Genomic DNA, 17,911 nt, shown 5'->3' with positions numbered 1-17,911 from the left:
CCCAAAATTAATTTCTTTTATTATACTCAGTCAGTGGCAACTAAACTAAATTAGACTAATCAAAAACCATTTATTACATTCCAGTATAAACTCAAAGGTATTTAGCATGCAATCTACCTATTCTCTTTTTTCCAGTTCTTCAATATCTCTCTTCTGTGTTTTTTGCCTATTCATCCTACTGCAGCTTCTCCCACCAGCCCTGACAAAAAAGCTAAACGACATGAAGTAAAGAGTGATCCAACTCCTTTTGGTTTAAGAGGTAGAGTGATATTGCCTTTTGTACTCCACAATAAGCCATAGATTGCTAATGTTGTAATGTTCACGTCAAATGAGTGTGGGTGCCCAAATGTATTGTCTTTTCAGTTTTCCCAGCTGTTTTGAGTGTTGGTTTTGATGGAACAACTTCTAAAGTTCCCTGCTCATCAAAAAAAGGAGCATAATTGGAGAAGAATAGTTATTCTGCCAAGGAAATAACCTACTTTGTGTGTTTAATATGTGTCTAATAGTCTGGCTATACTACACAGGGGAGGTAGTTGGCCATACCAGACCCCTGCAGAATCAGAACCCTTGTTACCTAGTCACAATGCGTATTGCGTATAAGAGGTAATTCCATAAAGCTCTATTAGACATACCATATTCCGCTAACAGTGGGGCTCAGGACCATTATTCCAAGGTGGAATTCCTGTCAGCTTGTTTAATTTTGGTTATAAGTATTAGATATTTACATGTCAGTTAATTTACTGCATATGCTTCCATTTTAAAATTAATCCTCATTGCTGCTAGTGAACCACTTTCAGTGCACTGTTGAGAAATCCTATTAGTCCTCACTGCACTTAGCAAATGGCTATGACAGAGCTTTTCAATTTAGACAGTGATGTCTTCTTCGAATAATGAGGATCCTTTCAGGAAGAAGGTTGACCTCGTGCAAATCACTGGGGGTGGACTGATTAGGTTGTATGGCAGGATGGTCACAGCCCTCCTCTCCTATGACACTGGTGCCAAACCTAGGGTTGCCAGATAGTTTAACAAAAAATACTGAACATCGCCCCCCCCCCCCAAAAAAAAAGGGAAAAAATTCTGTCGGGGGTGAGGGGGGAGAGACCAAAATTGTTAAGAAAAAAAAACCCAGAACAGAATTGTGGAGCAAAATAAATAAATAAATAACCTTTTTTTTTTTAAGGAGGCTGCCCCTTTAAGACAGCCGCCATCTTGGGCACCATTTTTAAAACCCTGCAGCTCCACCTGGTAAGCACAGGAAAGCCAGGGGCTGGGGTGGAGCTGGCAGGGGCCGTTTGGGGGGGGCGCAGGAGCAGCTTCGCAAGCTGCACTTTTGGGGGGCAAGAGCCAGGGTTAGCCACGGATGGTGTTGAGGGAGGCATCACGTGGCCAGTTCCCGGGTCTCTGCTGGTCATGTGGGCAGGAGCAGTGTGTGCTTCACTCCCACCCAAGCCCGGCGCCCCCTAGCATGGTGCCCGGCAAGTACCCCCTTTTCCCCCCCCTTCACTATGACTCTGCCACGTTCCTCACTCCCCCGTCCCCGCCAGATGCGGCAGGGGAAAATTGTCCCTGCCGGGCTTCTGTCCGAAGGAAACAGGAAATACCAGACTTTTCACATCCAGAGGCTCCCAGCTGGGAGGCGGGGCCATGATTGGTGCTGGGAGCCTCTGGTTGTGCACAGAAGCCAGGCGGGGGCAGTGGCTGGGAGTCCCTGCTACTGTCCCCGCACAGCTTTTGCGCGTGACCACAGGGCTCCCAGTGCCAATTGCGGCCCCGCCTCCCAGTCGTTCCGCCACCCCTGCCAGGCTTCCATCCGGCGCCCAGCTGGAAATTCAGAAAATACCATATATTGCACATGTCCGGTATTTTCTGAATTTTTCTGCCTGACAGAGGGTGCAAATACCAGACTGTCCGGTAAAAAAACGGATACCTGGCAACCCTAGGTAAACCCTTTCTGAATACTCTCAGGCAATATTCCTCCTACATACAGAACACTTTCTTCTTCCAAACCCCACTTTCCAAGGTTACTTAATCCTTTGTCTTTTACCATGATGGTGTTGTAGGATTTTGGGGATGGTATTATCCAAAAGCACTAACTTTGCTTTTGCTGCAAAGTGTTCCAGACACTCTAAGGGTGTCTGCAGCCTCTGCATATCTGGACTCTGAAGGCTGTGACATCAGAGCTCTGAAGGAAACCAGCCAAACCTGCTAGACCTCCTAACTAGTATGAAAGGTCTGGGCTTTGAGAATATTACAAGGAAGAAAAGTTTTGCTCAGGAGTCTTTGCAAAGAGATGGGAACTTTCTCTAAAGGAGGTTGCATTAGAAGATGCAGGAAAAGGTAAAGACAATCCTGTGGGAGTCTTTTTGCTTCCTTTCTACATTTTCTGAGGTAGAAAAATTTTATTTGGAAAAAAGGGTATTTTTTTTCTACTCCCCCCCCCCCCCCCCCCCCAGCAATGTGGTGTTTTGTCAGTGTTGGGAAAGTCCTGGCAGAAAGTAATAGGAAATCATTCTTGGAAATTCTGTGGGATATTTTGTTTTTCCCTAATATGGATGTAGAATCACTTTCATCTGGTTTTTTATTTTATTTTATTTTTAAATTTAATATTCCCCCTCATGAATGGTATCATTAATGTTAGCTGAATTCCCAGTGTCTAGCAGTCCATACTGATATTTGGGGCCCAGTAGCACTAGGCACTATATACATACATAAGAGGTAGTCCATTCACCAAAGAATTTACCATCTAGAACAGACAAGATAAGGAGTGGGAGAAGAAGAATGGAACCCACAAGTAAAGTAATAATTGGCAAACCCCAAGTTTAGATTCCTTTTCTTGTTTGTTTCATTTGTTCCGTTTTTGAAAATGCTGTGGCAAAATTGAGGACCAGCGACAGACAGCACCTATTTTCCTCTGTTATATTGGGGTGTTTTTTTTTTATTTAAAAATAATGAAAAGGGTTCTGCTTTGCATTTTACAAGCTCAGTAATAAAGGTAACTTTTAATCTAAAATGAAATTTGAATGGAATGAAGCAGGAATTTATTACTCAGTTCTTTCACAGATACATGTTCAGTATTTACATTGGAAAGGGCCAAATGGGTCAGTACTTCTAATCTTGTATCAGCAACCCAGCGCAGACAAGGTAGAGTATCAGTCCTAGACCATGTGAATCCATTTGTGTGTGTGCTGTGGATTAGAGGTTATTTTGGCTTTATTCTGCTAGTACTAGAACATTTTTTTTATCCTGTATTGTCTGGACACGAGGTACAGGAAATAGAAGCTGCCTCTCAGATTCTGTGGCAAGCTAAAATGGTGGGCCTCCTCTCCCCCTCCCCCCCTGCAGTGTAAGTGATCATCATCATATTTTCATATTTAGATTTGGTTTAGGAAATGTTCCTCCGGTCATTCTTTTCACTGGCTATTAATGATGTAACTGTGTCCTGAACAGGAATTTATCATAAAAATTAATTGTGAAATGTTTATCATTATTTTCTTTAATGATTAGGAATCACTTGATATGTTAGTGGTTACTTTGTTTTTTAAGCACCTGCTGACATTAGTGAAAAGCATGCTTAGTTTGATTTGATTTGGAATGGCATGTTGTGCACCTTGGAGTGATTCTGCATCGTCAATAAGTGAAATGGTTTAGCCTGCAAATACTCATCCTAAGAAAAATAGTAACACCTCACAGTGTGATAAATAAATCTTTGTTCCTGTGGTGGTTATTGCAGCCTGATCTGATGTGGTACTGAAGTTAGTGACTTGAATGGGAACTACAGGTGCTCAGCAGTATTGTCCATTGCCATCATCTCATTATGCAGTTAAGCTTCTTTGATGTCCTACCTACCTACCAGCCCTCAGCAGTGCACAGATTGGAAATAATTTGTTTCCAGTGCCTCCCAAGAAAAACATCCCTACACTTATTGTCTTTTTAAAAACATTAAACCCTAAATTCTCTACTGCCTTAAAATAGCACAACATTTACTCCATTGTGCCAGCTTATGTCAGTGGTGAATTTGACCCTGTGGATGTAAATATTTTCTCACCTAACATTTTCTTCCTATTTCTAATTAATATGTAATGTAACCAACTATTACAGATTGTGTGTGCTGTCCTGGCCTCTGAATCAGTGGGAGTTTCTCTTGTTTCTGAGCTGCTTTAGCAAAATTAATAACAATTAGCTATTTGTTTGTCAAGGCTGGTCAAGAACTTCTCATTCTCTTGATGCCTCTGAAGAAAATGATGGTTGGTCTAGTGCTGAGGACCCACTTAATTCATCAGATGCAGAGGAAGAAGAAGGAGGAGTGGGAGAAGAGATAAAGCTGGTAACCAGAAATATTTTCCTACCCATTTAGTGAAATGAATATTGCTAATTAATATAATAAAAGTATCTAGTACATGGGAATTTTGTTTGAGCTTGCAGGAAAAAAATACAACCCCAGGCTTGATGTCCTTAATCCAGCAAAATTCACAGTGATACCAATTTAAGGTTGTGTTTGCATAAATACCTTGTGAAGATTTTTTTGTCATTTGGACTCATATTTATTGTTTATATTCCATACAATAGAATTATGAAAACCAACACAGGTGTCTATTGTTTACTGCCTCTGTAATGAAAAATAGTGAGTTAGAAAGTGATATTATCCAGTGAAATCACATATATAAATGTATTTGGAACCTATACATTTATAGGTTTGGGTTGGGATTTTTTTTTTGCTTGTTTGTTTTTGTTGTTGTTGTTGTTCATTGATATAATAGAGAGATGTACCAATGCTTCAGAGGGGTAGCCGAGTTAGACTGTAACAGGAAAAACTTTAAAAACAACAAATAGTCTTTGCAGCACCACCTTAGAGACTAACAAAATATGTAGATGGTACCATGAGCTTTCATGGGCACAACCTGTTTCTTCAGATGAATGGTGTTAGTAAAGGTCCAGTTTCTAAATTAAATAGAGGATTGAGGAGGGGGGGAGGGAGGAGAAAGAAAAAGAAAGGGAAAAGAAACAGTCAATTAGAATGTCCATGCTACATAAAGCTGAGAAGATACTAACTGTTCTCATAGACTTTAAGGTCAGAAGGGACCATTATGATCATCTAGTCTGACCCCCTGCACAATGCAGGCCACAGAATCTCACCCACCCACTACTCACCTATATCTCAGATATTGAAGTCTTCAAATGATGGTTTAAAGACCCCAAGATACAGAGAATCCTCCCACAAGTGACCCATGCCCCATGCTACAGAGGAAGGCGAAAAACCTCCAGGGCCTCCGCCAATCTACCCTGGAGGAAAATTCCTTCCCGACCCCAAATATGGTGATCAGTTGAACCCTGAGCATGTGGGCAAGACTCACTAACCAGATACCCAGAAAAAAGTTCTCTATAGTAACTCCTATCTTCCCACCATTGGCCTATTTACCACTGATAGTGAAAGGTCAATTAATTGCAAGATCAAGTTATCTCATCAAACCATCCCCTTCATAAACCCATCCAGCTTAATCATGAAGCCAGATAGGTCTTTTGCCCCCACTACTTCCCTTGGAAGGCTGTTGCAGAACTTCACTCCTCTGATGGTTAGAAACCTTCACCTAATTTCGAGTCTTATCTTCCTAATAGCCAGCTTATATCCATTTGTTCTTGTGTCCACATTGGTATTGAGCTTAAATAATTCCTCTCCCTTCCTGGCGTTTATCCCTCTAATATATTTAAAGAGAGCAATCATATCTCCCCTCAGCCTTCTTTTGGTTAAGGTAAACAAGCCAAGTTCCTTGAGTCTCCTTTCATAAGACAGGTTTTCCATTCGAATCATCCTCGTGGCCCTTCTTTGTACCTGTTCCTGTTTGAACATGGGAGACCAGAACTGCACACAGTATTCCAAATGAGGACTCACCAATGCCTTATATAACGGCACTAACACCTCCTTATGTCTACTGTAAATACCTCGCCTAATGCATCCCTAAACTGTATTAGCCTTTTTCACGACCATGTCACATTGGCGGCTCATAGTCAGCCTGTGATCAACCAGAACTCCGAGGTCCTTCTCCTCTTCTGTTACTTCCAACTGATGTGTCCCCAGCTTATAACTAAAATTCTTGTTATTAATCCCTAAATGCATAACCTTACACTTACACATCTCACTATTAAATTTCATCCTATTACTATTACTCCAATTTACAAGATCATCCAGATCTTCCTGTATGATATCCCGATCCTTTTCTGAATTGGCAATACCTCCCAACTTTGTGTCATCCGCAAACTTTATTAGCACACTCCTAGTGCCGAGGTCAGTAATAAAAAGATTACTCATTGTTCAGTTTTTTATGTCATTAATATCTACCAATGTTTCTCAGAAAGTCATTCAGAATGTTTGTGATAATAAATATACTGACTTCACATATTGGTGTAATGGTTAGGTTTATTCACTTTGGCTTCATTGTTGTTTTAAAAAAATTCCAATAGCTACTTAATTTTTGTCAGTATCTATTATTTTTAATGTAAAGCTTCATTTGTTTTTTTTCTGTGCCTTTAGACTCCTGGTAAATACACTGTTGTGACTGATTATGACAAACGAGGGTCTGAAGATCTTGCAGTAAAAAGTGGAGACCTCGTTCAGCTGATCCGTGAAGGGGAGGACAGACTTTGGTATGGAAAAATTGTGTGTGGCTACTTTAAAATGCACACTGGTAGCTCATCAATTCCGATATTATACACTCTGTGCTGATTAGACCTCAGTTGGAATATTGTGCCAAGTTCTGGGTACCACATCTCAAGAAAGATGTTGAAAAATTGAAGACGGTCCAGAGAGAGAAGAGCAACAAAAATTATAAAAGACCTAGAAAACATGAGCTGTGATGGAAGACTGAAAGAATTGGGCTTGTTCAGTTTAGCAAAGAGAAGATTAAGATGGAACATGATAATGGTTTTCAATTATCTAAAAAGGTGTTATAAGGAGGAGGGAGAAAAATTGTTCTCCTTGGCCTCTGAGGATAGGACAAGAAGCAATGGGCTTACATTGCAGCAAGGGAGGTTTAGGTTGGACATTAGGAAAAACTTCCTGACTGTTAGGGTGGGTAAACACTAGAATAAGTTGCCTAGAGATATTGTGGAATCTCCATCACAGAGCAGGTTAGACAGACATCTGTCAGGGATGGTCTAGACGGTGCTTGGTCCTGCTATGAGGGCAGGAGACTGGATTTGATGATCTCTCAAGGTCCCTTCCAGTTCTATGATTATCTGAACAATCTCTGTGTGTGTAAAAAGAGCATACTTAAAAAATCAAATGAAACAGTTTGACAGTAACATTATTTTCTTAGGTATGTGAAGAATCTGAGCACTGGGAAAGAAGGTTTGGTACCAGCCAACAATTTATTGATGCTCATTGGCAACTCAAAATCAGCTCAGTCTTTAAGCAGCTCTGGTAAGAGATTAACTGTACATGTGGCAATTGTCAGTTTTGCTAAAGATTTCTTTAGTAAGCATTTTGAACAAACACATGACATAACATGTATCTTGTGATTGTTTTCCCTCCTCCTCCAGAATCAGGCACTGGCTGCAGTACTTTGAGTTCATCATCAAGTTACAGTGAAAGTGGCAATGCTGGCAGCACCAGCTTCTCAGATATGAAGGGCTAACATTAAAATTTCTCTCCTGGGAACTTTCACCATCTTGTGCAGACTTCCCAATGACTGGACTGAAATGGAGATCCAGCGTGTATGTGTTGCCTGTCTCATGTTTTAAATAGTGATTTATGGAGCCATCTCTGGGAAGAGCTCAATGAAAAAGTAGGTGAAGTCTGATACTGTACAGAAAAGTAAATTATCTAAAATGGGATCTTCTAGCAGCTTCTGATTTGACATGTGTCTCAACGTACATTTTCCCATGGATATTGCAATCAAGTCTATAGACACCTCATTTTACCACAACCAGAAGAAGAACTGGATTTAACAGGAATGTGTTCCTCTGTGATAAATTCTATAGTAGCATAATAAAATAAAAAATAATTGCATAATAAGGATACAAATACAGAAATAAGGATAAGAAATCTCAGTTTAAAGTTCATTCTCCCAAAAATCTTCTTCTAAGGATACTTCTGGGTTAATGCAGTGCATGGAGTCTCTTCTACAATATCTGGGAATTTAATGAAGGTCCAGCCATTCTCCTTTCTTGAATTTTTAGCACTGTGCTTTCTGCAGTAAAATTCATCTTCACAGACTGTACTGCAAAAGAAATGAACAATTCCTGGACCGCAACAGCATCAAAAGAAGAGACTATTTTATCTTTTCCAGCATTTTTACAGTGTCCCCAATGGCCATTTTTGAGGTATTTTGGCCTCTAAACCAAGTTCTTTACCAAGAATCACTGTGTTTACATAACATTGGCGATTTAATAGCATCTTTGATACAAAATTATTTTTCGTTACAAGGATACACATTGAAACAAAAAATGTTTGTATTACTTAAGTGATTTCTTAGCGGTTTCCAGTTAGAAGATGGTTACAGGAAAATGAAACTATTAAAGCTGCACTATATAGCTGAAGAGCTTTCCTAATGCTGATGATTTATGTAAGGGTTAGAAACCTGAGCCTTTTAGCTAAGGATGTATGTTTGTAGATTTACTGAAAAGGATGGAAACATTTAAATAATTGTGTATTTTTTCTATGAAAGTGGAGGGTGGGGAAATATACTTTATTTAAAAAAAATCTGAACTACATTGTGGACAAATATTTTAATTGTTTTTTTTTAAAGGGAGGAAAATCATAACATGCAGTTTTTCAGGGTATAATGTAAATGCTGTAAAAATTCACCTCATCAGATTTTCTTTGCAATTCAGCCTTACAAATGCACACAGGGTATCCGCTTGTGTGTGTACTGTATTGAAAATTCCTTCAATTCATTCCTTGCTACATTCAGATATATGTATTTTTTCTTATACTGAAACAAAATTTTTCCTGGTCTCTATAACTATTACTTAAAATAATCTGGAATGTTGAGGGCTTGATTTTTTTCAGAAGCACTGAGTGCAGTGAGCTTCTGTTGTGTTCAATGGGAGCTCTGGTGCTCAGCACCTAGAAGTCTAACTTAATATAAGAATTTCATACTCAATCATGGAAACAGCTAAAAGAGAAATGTCTCAGATGAACTATCTTACTTTTTCTACTTTCCAGAAATGATTCCTAACCCAATTACAATCAATATGCAGCTGGCTATGGTCCATGCGTAAATGTGTGTATAAATATATGTATGTATGTGTTTCTGTGTGTGTGTGTGTGTGTGTACATATATATATTAATGTAAAGGATGTATTTATAGTCTTCATGCTGCTGAAAATGTGTCACTTTACAATTCATAACTACTTAGGTTTCTTGCAGTACTGCAGTATGAAGGCTGATCAGGGTTTTTACTTTATACATTTCCAAAAAAGAATTCCTCTATTCCTTCCTTCCTTAAATTATCCTGTACAAAACTGTGCTGGCCAGGACTGTTTAGCCTGATCTGTGATAATGAAATAGCAATGTGCAGCGATATGGGTTTGTCTTCTTGTAAGTTATTTTGTAAATGATCTGTAACATAATTTACTTAAATATATTGCTCCCAAACAGTCCTAGAATGAGACTGTGTTCTTTCAGCTGTCTCTGCAGCATTCTTTCCATTATTTTTGTGATCATATACACATCATTGCACTTTAATACAGCACATTTCACCATTTCCTTTTCTACTGCTGTTGTAAATTGTAAGTATAAAGTCAGAGGTCTTTATTGGATGTATGAAAGTTTGATGAATAAATTTCAGCATTCCTTGTTGGATGTCCTCAAAATGGAGGTGCTGTTTGCTTTATTGTCTCAAGGTGCTTGAAACACTGTTGTGCTATGTGTCCAGCAAGAACATAAATGCGTCAGTAGAACCCCACAGGGCTGTAATGACGGACTCCGAAAGCCAGGTTAAACTTTGTGTGTCCAAATGTTTTGCTCCTGTCTTTTAATCCACCTCTCAAAATTCCATTCCTACCTGCCCCTTGGTTTTTTATTCCAACCCTCTGTTGCTTCCACAGGGCTCAGGAGATGGGACCACCACCCTGCTGATTGGATAAGGTGCTGCCAGATTGACTTTGACAATAGCCAGATTTCTTGACTGCTTGTTCTAAAAGTTTGGACTTCGGTTTGGTTTAATTCTGGGGAATTTGAGGAGGGTCTTTTGCAGATTTGTTGTCCTCTGCTGGACACTCCCTAGATGGCTGTGAGGGGATCCAAATGCTGACTCCCACGTGCTCTTAACTTTGGTGGGGCCTGGCAGAGTTTAGATACTGTCCCTGGATTTAGATGTACAGGTACACACTCCAGGTGCAGCCCTGGTGTTTGCTTTCATAGCGGGGGGGCACCCTGAAGCCCCGTTGCCTAATTCCTAGAATTAGTGTCCTCTTCCTGTACTTAGCCTCCTGAGCATCGTGTGCGTATTCCCCTGAATGTGAGTTTCTAATTTACCGTTTACCTCTTCAGGGACATATAATAGTGAAAATCTACAGACTGACTTTGCACAGGTTTGTAAAACACCATCATTCTTTACTTAGTACAGTAGCATGGGAAATGCATGGAGCCATACAAAATAACAAATATATCTACAAGCATTTCCTTGGCACGAGTTCCTCACCATTCTGGAGCATTCTTTGGACTTGGGCAGAGACCTCACTCTTCTCCGCATGGGCAGAGCCAGAGTCCCTTTCCTGCACATGACTTCTCTTCATAATCTTGGTGCCCCTCCCCCCCATATGTAGTTAGCTGTTTCTGATCTTGGCTCATCCTGCAGTTAAACCAGTCTACCACATTGCTACAAAAGCCTGCTTATCTCTTCTTTTTTCCTGCCCGAATGCTTCCTGTCTCTCCAAAAGTCTTTTCCCTTTCTTCTTCCTGCTTTTGACATCTTTGTACTATCAGGGAATTTTCCACTCTGTCCACTTCCCCCTCCCTGCACAGAGAGTTGCTAAAACTAACTTCAGCTAATCTCATCAGCATACAGTTGTTAATGATTATCCATTGCCCTGGTCTGGTGGGTACTCTACCACAGCCCATGTCAGCAAGTGGTGGAGTCCACATCCACACAGAGACATTCCCAAATAAAATAATTTTATAACCATCAGAATTCATAAAATTGTACATAGACAGGTCCTCCAATTTGTCTTTGGGGGCGGAGAGAGGAACATCAGTGAGAAGTCTCCACCAGAGGGAAGGTGGAGGTAGGAGAGATTGGTTGCTAACTGTTAACTTAAAGTATCTGAAGAAGTAGGTGCTTTGGAGGACAAGGTCATTATTCGAAATGATGTGGACAAACTGGAAAAATGCTCTGAGGTAAATAGCATGAAGTTTAATAAGGACAAATGCAAAATACTCCACTTAGGAAGGAACAGTTTCACACATACAGAATGGTAAATGTCTGTCTAGGAAGGAGTACTGCAGAAAGGCATCTAGGGGTCTCAGTGAACCACAAGCTAAATATGAGTCCACAATGTTACGCTGTTGCAATAAAAGCAAACATGATTCTGGGATGCATTAACAGATGTGTTATGAGCAAGACATGAGAAGTCATTCTTCCTCTCTACTCTGCACTGATTAAGCCTCAGTTGAATTATTGTGTCCAGTTCTGGGTACCACATTTCAAGAAGGATGTGGAAAAATTGGAGAAGGTCCAGAGAAGAGCAACAATAATGGTTAAAGGTCTAGAGAACATGAGTTATGAGGGAAGACTGAAAGAATTGGGATTGTTTACTTTGGAAAGGAGAAGACTGAGAGGGGACATGATAGTCGTTTTCAGGTATCTAAAACGATGTCACAAGGAAGAGGGAAAAAAATTGTTCTCCTTGGCCTCTGAGGATAGCACAAGAAGTAATGGGATTAAATTGAAGCAAGGGAGATTTCGGTTGGAACGCTTCCTGATTGTCAGAGTGGTTAAACACTGGAATAAGTTGCCTAGGTTGTGGAATCTTCATCTTTGGAGATATTTAAGAGCAGGTTAGATAGACATCTATCAGGGATGGTTTAGACGGTACTGGATCCTGCTGTGAAGGCAAGTAACTGGACTTGATGACCTTTCAAGGTCCCTTCAAATTCTAGTGTTCTATGATTCTAAGAACATACTTTAGTACTCTGAGCTATGCCTCAGAGTACTCAGGGTACCCAGCTGTGCCTAGATATTGGCTATATATCTTGTTTATTCATGAGTGGCCTCTGCGTAACCAAATAGGAAGCCCCGGAGATGGGCTCCAAGAGAGTCCAAGCTATCGAATGGCAACTACCACATGGGCTCCATAGCCTAAAAGAAAAATGTTGCTAGGTCAGTTTTAGTCCATAGGTATATAGTAAAAATCCAGAATTTATATTTAAATGTGAATGAGACACAACAATTTAACTTTTTTCCCCACTGTAAGCACTGTAGTTTCCCTTCCCAGTTTCCTATTTTCTAGATACTTTGGGTCAAGCGAAGCACACTCCTCTAGTGAAGGTTCCCATGGAAGACTACAGGATGAGTGTATGGTGCTATGTTAAAACTATATTCATTAGTTGAACTAAGCTAAACTTTCAGTAGTCTGATTCTTCAAAGACTACACTGGTCTCCAACCTCCTTCTACATGCCTATGGACTGTTTCCGAAAGTCTTGTCCCTTTCTTCTTCCTGTGAATCCTTTTTAAACCCTATTATTTAATCTTTCCTTTAATCCTTTTACTTTGAAGCATGGTGTGCAGTCTTCACTGGGATGAGAACATTACCTTCCTCCATACATGCAGATAAAAAATTAAAATGTGATTGTGTGTAAAAGAGGTCAGGTACTTTCACATCTGGAATTTGTTTCTCCCACTTGGTGTAACAAAGCTGAGTTTGTTGACCTTAAAGACATGGTGTCAATCCCATCTAAATACTGTACTACATAGGGTTGTTAGTTAACATGTAAGCATGAGGCTTACTGGTTAACCAGCCCTTGCTAGTGAACTCCAGTGATGGCCAGCTGTGCCAGGCCAGAGCAGCCCTGGCCTCAGAGGGACTGACACACTAAGTGGTGGGCTGCCAGGATCAGGCATGGTGGGGCTTGATGTCAGGCCCTATGTTAAAATGGTTAACTGTTTTAACATCCCCACAATACAATAGTATGTAGTAGAAACACCTACGAGATTAAAATAGCTGCATTTTTTCAGGCTTTCATCTATGAGAAGCTGTGAATCCATTTATGGTGACAATAATCAATATATGTTTATTATTTAGCATGTGACAATTCTGTCAATGTTGTGAATTAAGAAAGAGCCTTTCCCAGCAGGATAAGAAGACCAAAGATGCTCTTTTGGGGATCCATAAACGTAGAAAGGTCATGTTATGGCTTCCAATGGTGAAACAATTTCCAGAGCTGTTACAACAGAGTGCTTGGTAAATGATCAGTGCAGGCGATCTCTGCCCTTCAAAAACAACTTGAAAGGATAAAGGCCAGCTGCTGCATGAGACTAGCCCCAGGCTTTTGGCAGAGATATTAACTTCGCTCTATTTGTTTTGTCCTAGGAAACTGCTTTTAATTCAATGTTTATCTAGTTATTTTAAGAATTTCTCACTGAGGAGTCAGTTTCAGGAAAACAAGTTAGGACCTTTCAGACCGTACTGCAGTTTTACACGTGAAATTACATTCCGTTAGAAACAGGGCCCACAATACGCTGTTGGCTTTACTGGGAAAAATTGCATCGAAATCTCTCCCTCGCTTCTCACATGACTTCAACCTATAGTAGTTGGAAATCTGGTCAAATGAATTCTTCTCTTAAGATTTCCACTCTAAGATGTTGGCCTAATCCAAGCCAGAACCAAATGCTCACCTATGCCCGGATGTTAAGGGTCTGCTCCAGGGGTGAGGTGGGGGACAAAACAAGTTGGATTCAGAACAGAGCTTTGAATATGTCAAATTGAAACTCAGGTTTGGCCAAAATTTGTAATCGATGGCAGATCACATCTGAGCTGGGCTCAAATCAAATCCCAGATGTGACGATCTCCTCTCTCCTTCCGTGCACCCCAGTTTTGGAGTGCTTATCATCCCAGCAACTTGACCCTACTTATGCAACTACTAGATCATAGAATCCTAGAGTTGGAAGGGACCTTGAGAAGTTGAATCCAGTCCCCTGCCCTCACAGCAGGACCAAGCACCATGTAGATTATCCCTGATAGATGCCTATCTAACCTGCTCCAGTGATGGAGATTCCACAACCTCCCTAGGCAATTTATTCCAGTGTTTAACCAACCTGACAGGACATTTTTCCTAATGTCCAACCTAAACCTCCCTTGCTGCAGTTTAAGACCATTGCTGCTTGTCCTATCATCAGAGGCCAAGGAGAACAATTTTTCTCCCTCCTCCTAGTAAGACCTTGTAGCCCGTTGTGGGGCTCGAGAAGGGATTCCTCTTCCTCTGGTCAGCAGGCGGACACTCTGCCCATGTCTGTAGAGCCCCCTTTAGTTCTGGGCCTCAAGCCAATAGTCAGTCTGGTTCAGTATTGTGGCCCAAGCTTTAGTTGAGGGCAGGTGACAAACAAACAGTCTTACGGCCCAGCCCTAGTGCAGGGCAGAGCAGCAAACAAACACAAACAGTTTTAAAGCCCATCCCTAGTTCAGAGCAAACAAACAGTTTTAATAGTAGTTCATTAGCCCAGACCTTATTTCAGGTGGGGCAGTAAACAACATAGTCAGTAGAGAACCCTGGCCCTGGGTCAGGCGGAACAGCGAGCAAACAAGTCCAGAGGGACTGCCCATTGCCCCGGTCTGAGGAGGTGTCTGGGCTGCCCCAGGGCCTGGGAGGGTGCCGGACGCAACACTGCCAGCCCCTCTGGTAGTCCAGCCTCCATGGCTGCCCCTCCTATTACCAGCAGCTCTGCTTGGGCAAAGGGGTCACACCTCCCCCAACATGCCCAGAAAAGCAGTCAGGCCCAGCCTCTGTCCAATCTGATTTGGTGGGGGCCGAGGAGGAGAGGGTAGCATGGTTGCTGCCAGGTGAGGGAGAGGGCTCATCCCAGGGGGAGAGTTCCCTTCCCCCCATTGTTCCTCCCTTGTCTCCCAGACCCCCCTGAGTATCACCTATGCCCCCACCTGCCCCTGCTGACCAGCCCTCTGTCTCGGAGGGCTGGACAGTCATTTGGAGGAAGTGCACAGCCTGCAGTCTGTGGGGTGGGCTCAATTTCCCCCCTCCGACGAAGAGGGTGGAAAGGCCCCCTGAAAAATGCTGAGGGGGGCCACCACTGTTGCCATCGCCCCTGACGAGCGTCAGCAGGAGGCGCCGGCCAAGATTGCCATAGCAGCAGAGGGGAACACCCCTGTCCCTCTCACGGAGATCATCCCCTAGGAGGCCTTGGATGGAGCCCCCTGACTCTTTACCATCTGTACCATCTGTCGTTGCCACCGAGGCAATTGCTGCTATTGTGTCCGGCAGGGAGGATCCTGGGATGTGGGGTTTGATTTTTAGCTCCATCTTTGAGGAGATCAAGGCCCTGGGTCCGACCCCACTTGCCCAGGGGGAGTACAACCCTGTGCCAACAGGCCTCGGTCTGGGTGGTGACTCAGTTATGCTGCCCCCTCTCCCTCCTCCTACTTCTTCCATGACCCAGGCGGCTGTCCCCGTCCTCATGCTTGGGGCCTCCTCCGCCCGGGTCAACTGGGTCAAGAGCTCTGGCCTGGTGGTCAGTGACAGGTGGAAGGAAGGCTCCCTCCTACCCACACTTCAGGCCATCAGGTGGAGCGCAAGTCCTCTGCTCTATCTTGGCATTTTCTGTCCGCCGTGCATCCTTCTCCGCTGGAGAACTGGCAGGGTTTGGAGGCCAGGGTGGGTGAGCAGCTGTGAAGATGGACAGGACTGTTCTAGTGTCTCTCCCTACGAGGGTGGGCACTGGTGCTGAACCAATTGGTCCTGTCCATGCTCTGGCACTGGCTCAACACCCTGAGCCTGGCCCCAGAGGTCCTAGCCAGACTCCAGAGGACAGCCCTGGAGTTCTTCTGGCCAGGACTGCACTGGGTCTCTGCAGGTATCCTGCGTCTCCCCCTGGAGGAGGGGGGGCAGGGCCTGGTCTGCATGCACAGCCAGGTCTGGACCTTCCATCTCCAGGCTCTGCAGAGACTCCCCTATAGTGAAGGTAGTCCAGCATGCAGCACGTTGGTGCTCGTCTTCCTCTGCCACCTCCGCCGCTGCCGATACGACTGGCAGCTCTTTTTTCTCCACCCAAGGCATCTTCCGTGAGACCTCTCAGAGCTGCTGGAGTTCTACCAGGAACTCCTTCAGACCCGGAAGAAGCTGTTCTCAGTGACCAGGTCTGTTGTGGCCACCGAGGGAGCAGATCTCCTCGCGGATCCCCTGCTCCACAATCCAGCCTTGTGTGTGCAGGTGGTGGAGTCTCCCTCGGTGCACCAGAAGCTGATCCTGGCAGAAACCACCGAGGTTGGAGATCACCTGGACTATGATGGGAGGACTAGGTGGATCCCTGAGTGCTCACTCAGCACATGGAGCACTTCACCTGCCGAACCATCCTACACATACTCCAGGATGTGAAAGGATCTTTGTGGCAGCCTGCTCTCGATTTCCTGCAGTCCGAGGCAGTACGTCCCCTCGTGCAAGTATTGTGTCTGTGTATAACCAAAGAAAACATTTATTAAAAGAAGGACCGTGGCATTAATTTGCAAAAACACTGCAACAATGCTTCAAAAGTAGGTAAACACCTGGGCCACAGTATCTTGGGGCAGCCTCAGTTTTCCACCTGGCTATGTGAAGGATGAATGTCACTTTAATATGCCACTCTCCTTTTCCCACCACTGCACCCCACTCAGAACTGTCTGTCTCAGGTCAAGAATTGAGGGGTGTCTTCAGGTGGGATCATATTCTGCCTTGGGGCAGTGATCAAGTGATGCCTCAACCGCTGCTTGCTGCTGCTGCCTCCTGCCACCGCCCACTCAAGTTACTGCCACCTCTGCTTCCTGCTACTGCCTTTAGCAGCAATGCTGAGTTCTGTAGTTCCACTAGTTCTTAGACAGTTCAGCTCTGTGTGATGTCAGTAGATAGTCGGGAACCCCACAGCTCCTGCATCTCCTTCATTGCCATTGTCTGTAACACTGGCCCCTGCAATCAATTCTTGCAGCAGCCTGATGGTGTTGCTAGAGCATCAGGAACATCCATTTACAGTGATAATTTGGAAAGTTTAACTAGCACAAGCAACAGTTTGATGTTTATTATAGATTTGAACCAGTTGCCTGGTTGTCAGAGGTCAACGTTCATGTTTACGTTAGCTTTCATTTTTATGCAGAATGTAATCGAATAGCAGTGTAGCCCCCCTAGAGTTTAACAGAACACTTCTTTACTTTTTTTTTTAAATCTATTTTTGCTCCATTTTCCCCACACTTATTGTTTCCTATAGGAACTGTGTATCTTTAAAAAGCAGGGCACAACAGCTGAAACACAAGTTTTAAAAATAAAATTCATTCTCAGATTTATAGCTGGTCAGCATTTTTACACAAAATATTTTTTGTGTAAAAACAATAATTTCAATACAGACTAGGGAATGTTATATGTATTTTAATTAGGTTTCATCTTTATAAGTTCTAATGTAACTTTTTCTTTTAGGCTGAAGATTCCAGAAGGCAACCATTTGAGTTGTATCTAGTTCCAGAAAGTTCATTTGTCTGTTTTTAGATTTCCAAAGAAGAAACTAGAAATTTTGAATACATTTTTAATTTAATTCATGAATGAATGTTCAATGACTGGTTATTTAAAAAGAACCATAGCAATCAGCTTTTATGGATAGATGGATGTTTGAAAGCTGATTATATAATGTTATCTTTTTCACCTAGATACTATCATCACAGAACAATACTACGAAGTATAGCACTAACTTGAAAGCAATAAAGCATGGTCAGGTTGCATTGGCT

At 42.6% G+C, this 17,911-nt stretch overlaps 1 protein-coding gene across 17 annotated transcripts in view; it reads left to right on the top strand.

The window, feature by feature from the left end:
- MCF2L (MCF.2 cell line derived transforming sequence like) overlaps positions 1-9,812 on the top strand; it is a 248,239-nt gene extending 238,427 nt beyond the window's left edge. For 9 of the 17 annotated variants that reach the window (XM_075917179.1, XM_075917410.1, XM_075917319.1 and 6 more), the window contains 6 exons: positions 185-259; positions 3,061-3,141; positions 4,197-4,324; positions 6,527-6,639; positions 7,311-7,414; positions 7,534-9,812. In XM_075917179.1, the coding sequence (XP_075773294.1) occupies positions 185-259; positions 3,061-3,141; positions 4,197-4,324; positions 6,527-6,639; positions 7,311-7,414; positions 7,534-7,628 (596 nt within the window). In that variant the 3' untranslated portion in view covers positions 7,629-9,812. Of the gene's footprint in view, positions 1-135; positions 260-3,060; positions 3,142-4,196; positions 4,325-6,526; positions 6,640-7,310; positions 7,415-7,533 lie in introns of those variants that run through there. The other 8 variants (XM_075917634.1, XM_075917559.1, XM_075917373.1 and 5 more) reach the window with 3 other exon arrangements.
- Positions 9,813-17,911: the final 8,099 nt, after the last annotated feature.

This window comes from Pelodiscus sinensis, chromosome 1 (genome assembly GCF_049634645.1).
Source record: "Pelodiscus sinensis isolate JC-2024 chromosome 1, ASM4963464v1, whole genome shotgun sequence".
In the NCBI taxonomy this organism is placed as follows: Eukaryota; Metazoa; Chordata; order Testudines; family Trionychidae; genus Pelodiscus; species Pelodiscus sinensis.
This window is presented reverse-complemented; position numbering and strand designations above follow the sequence as displayed.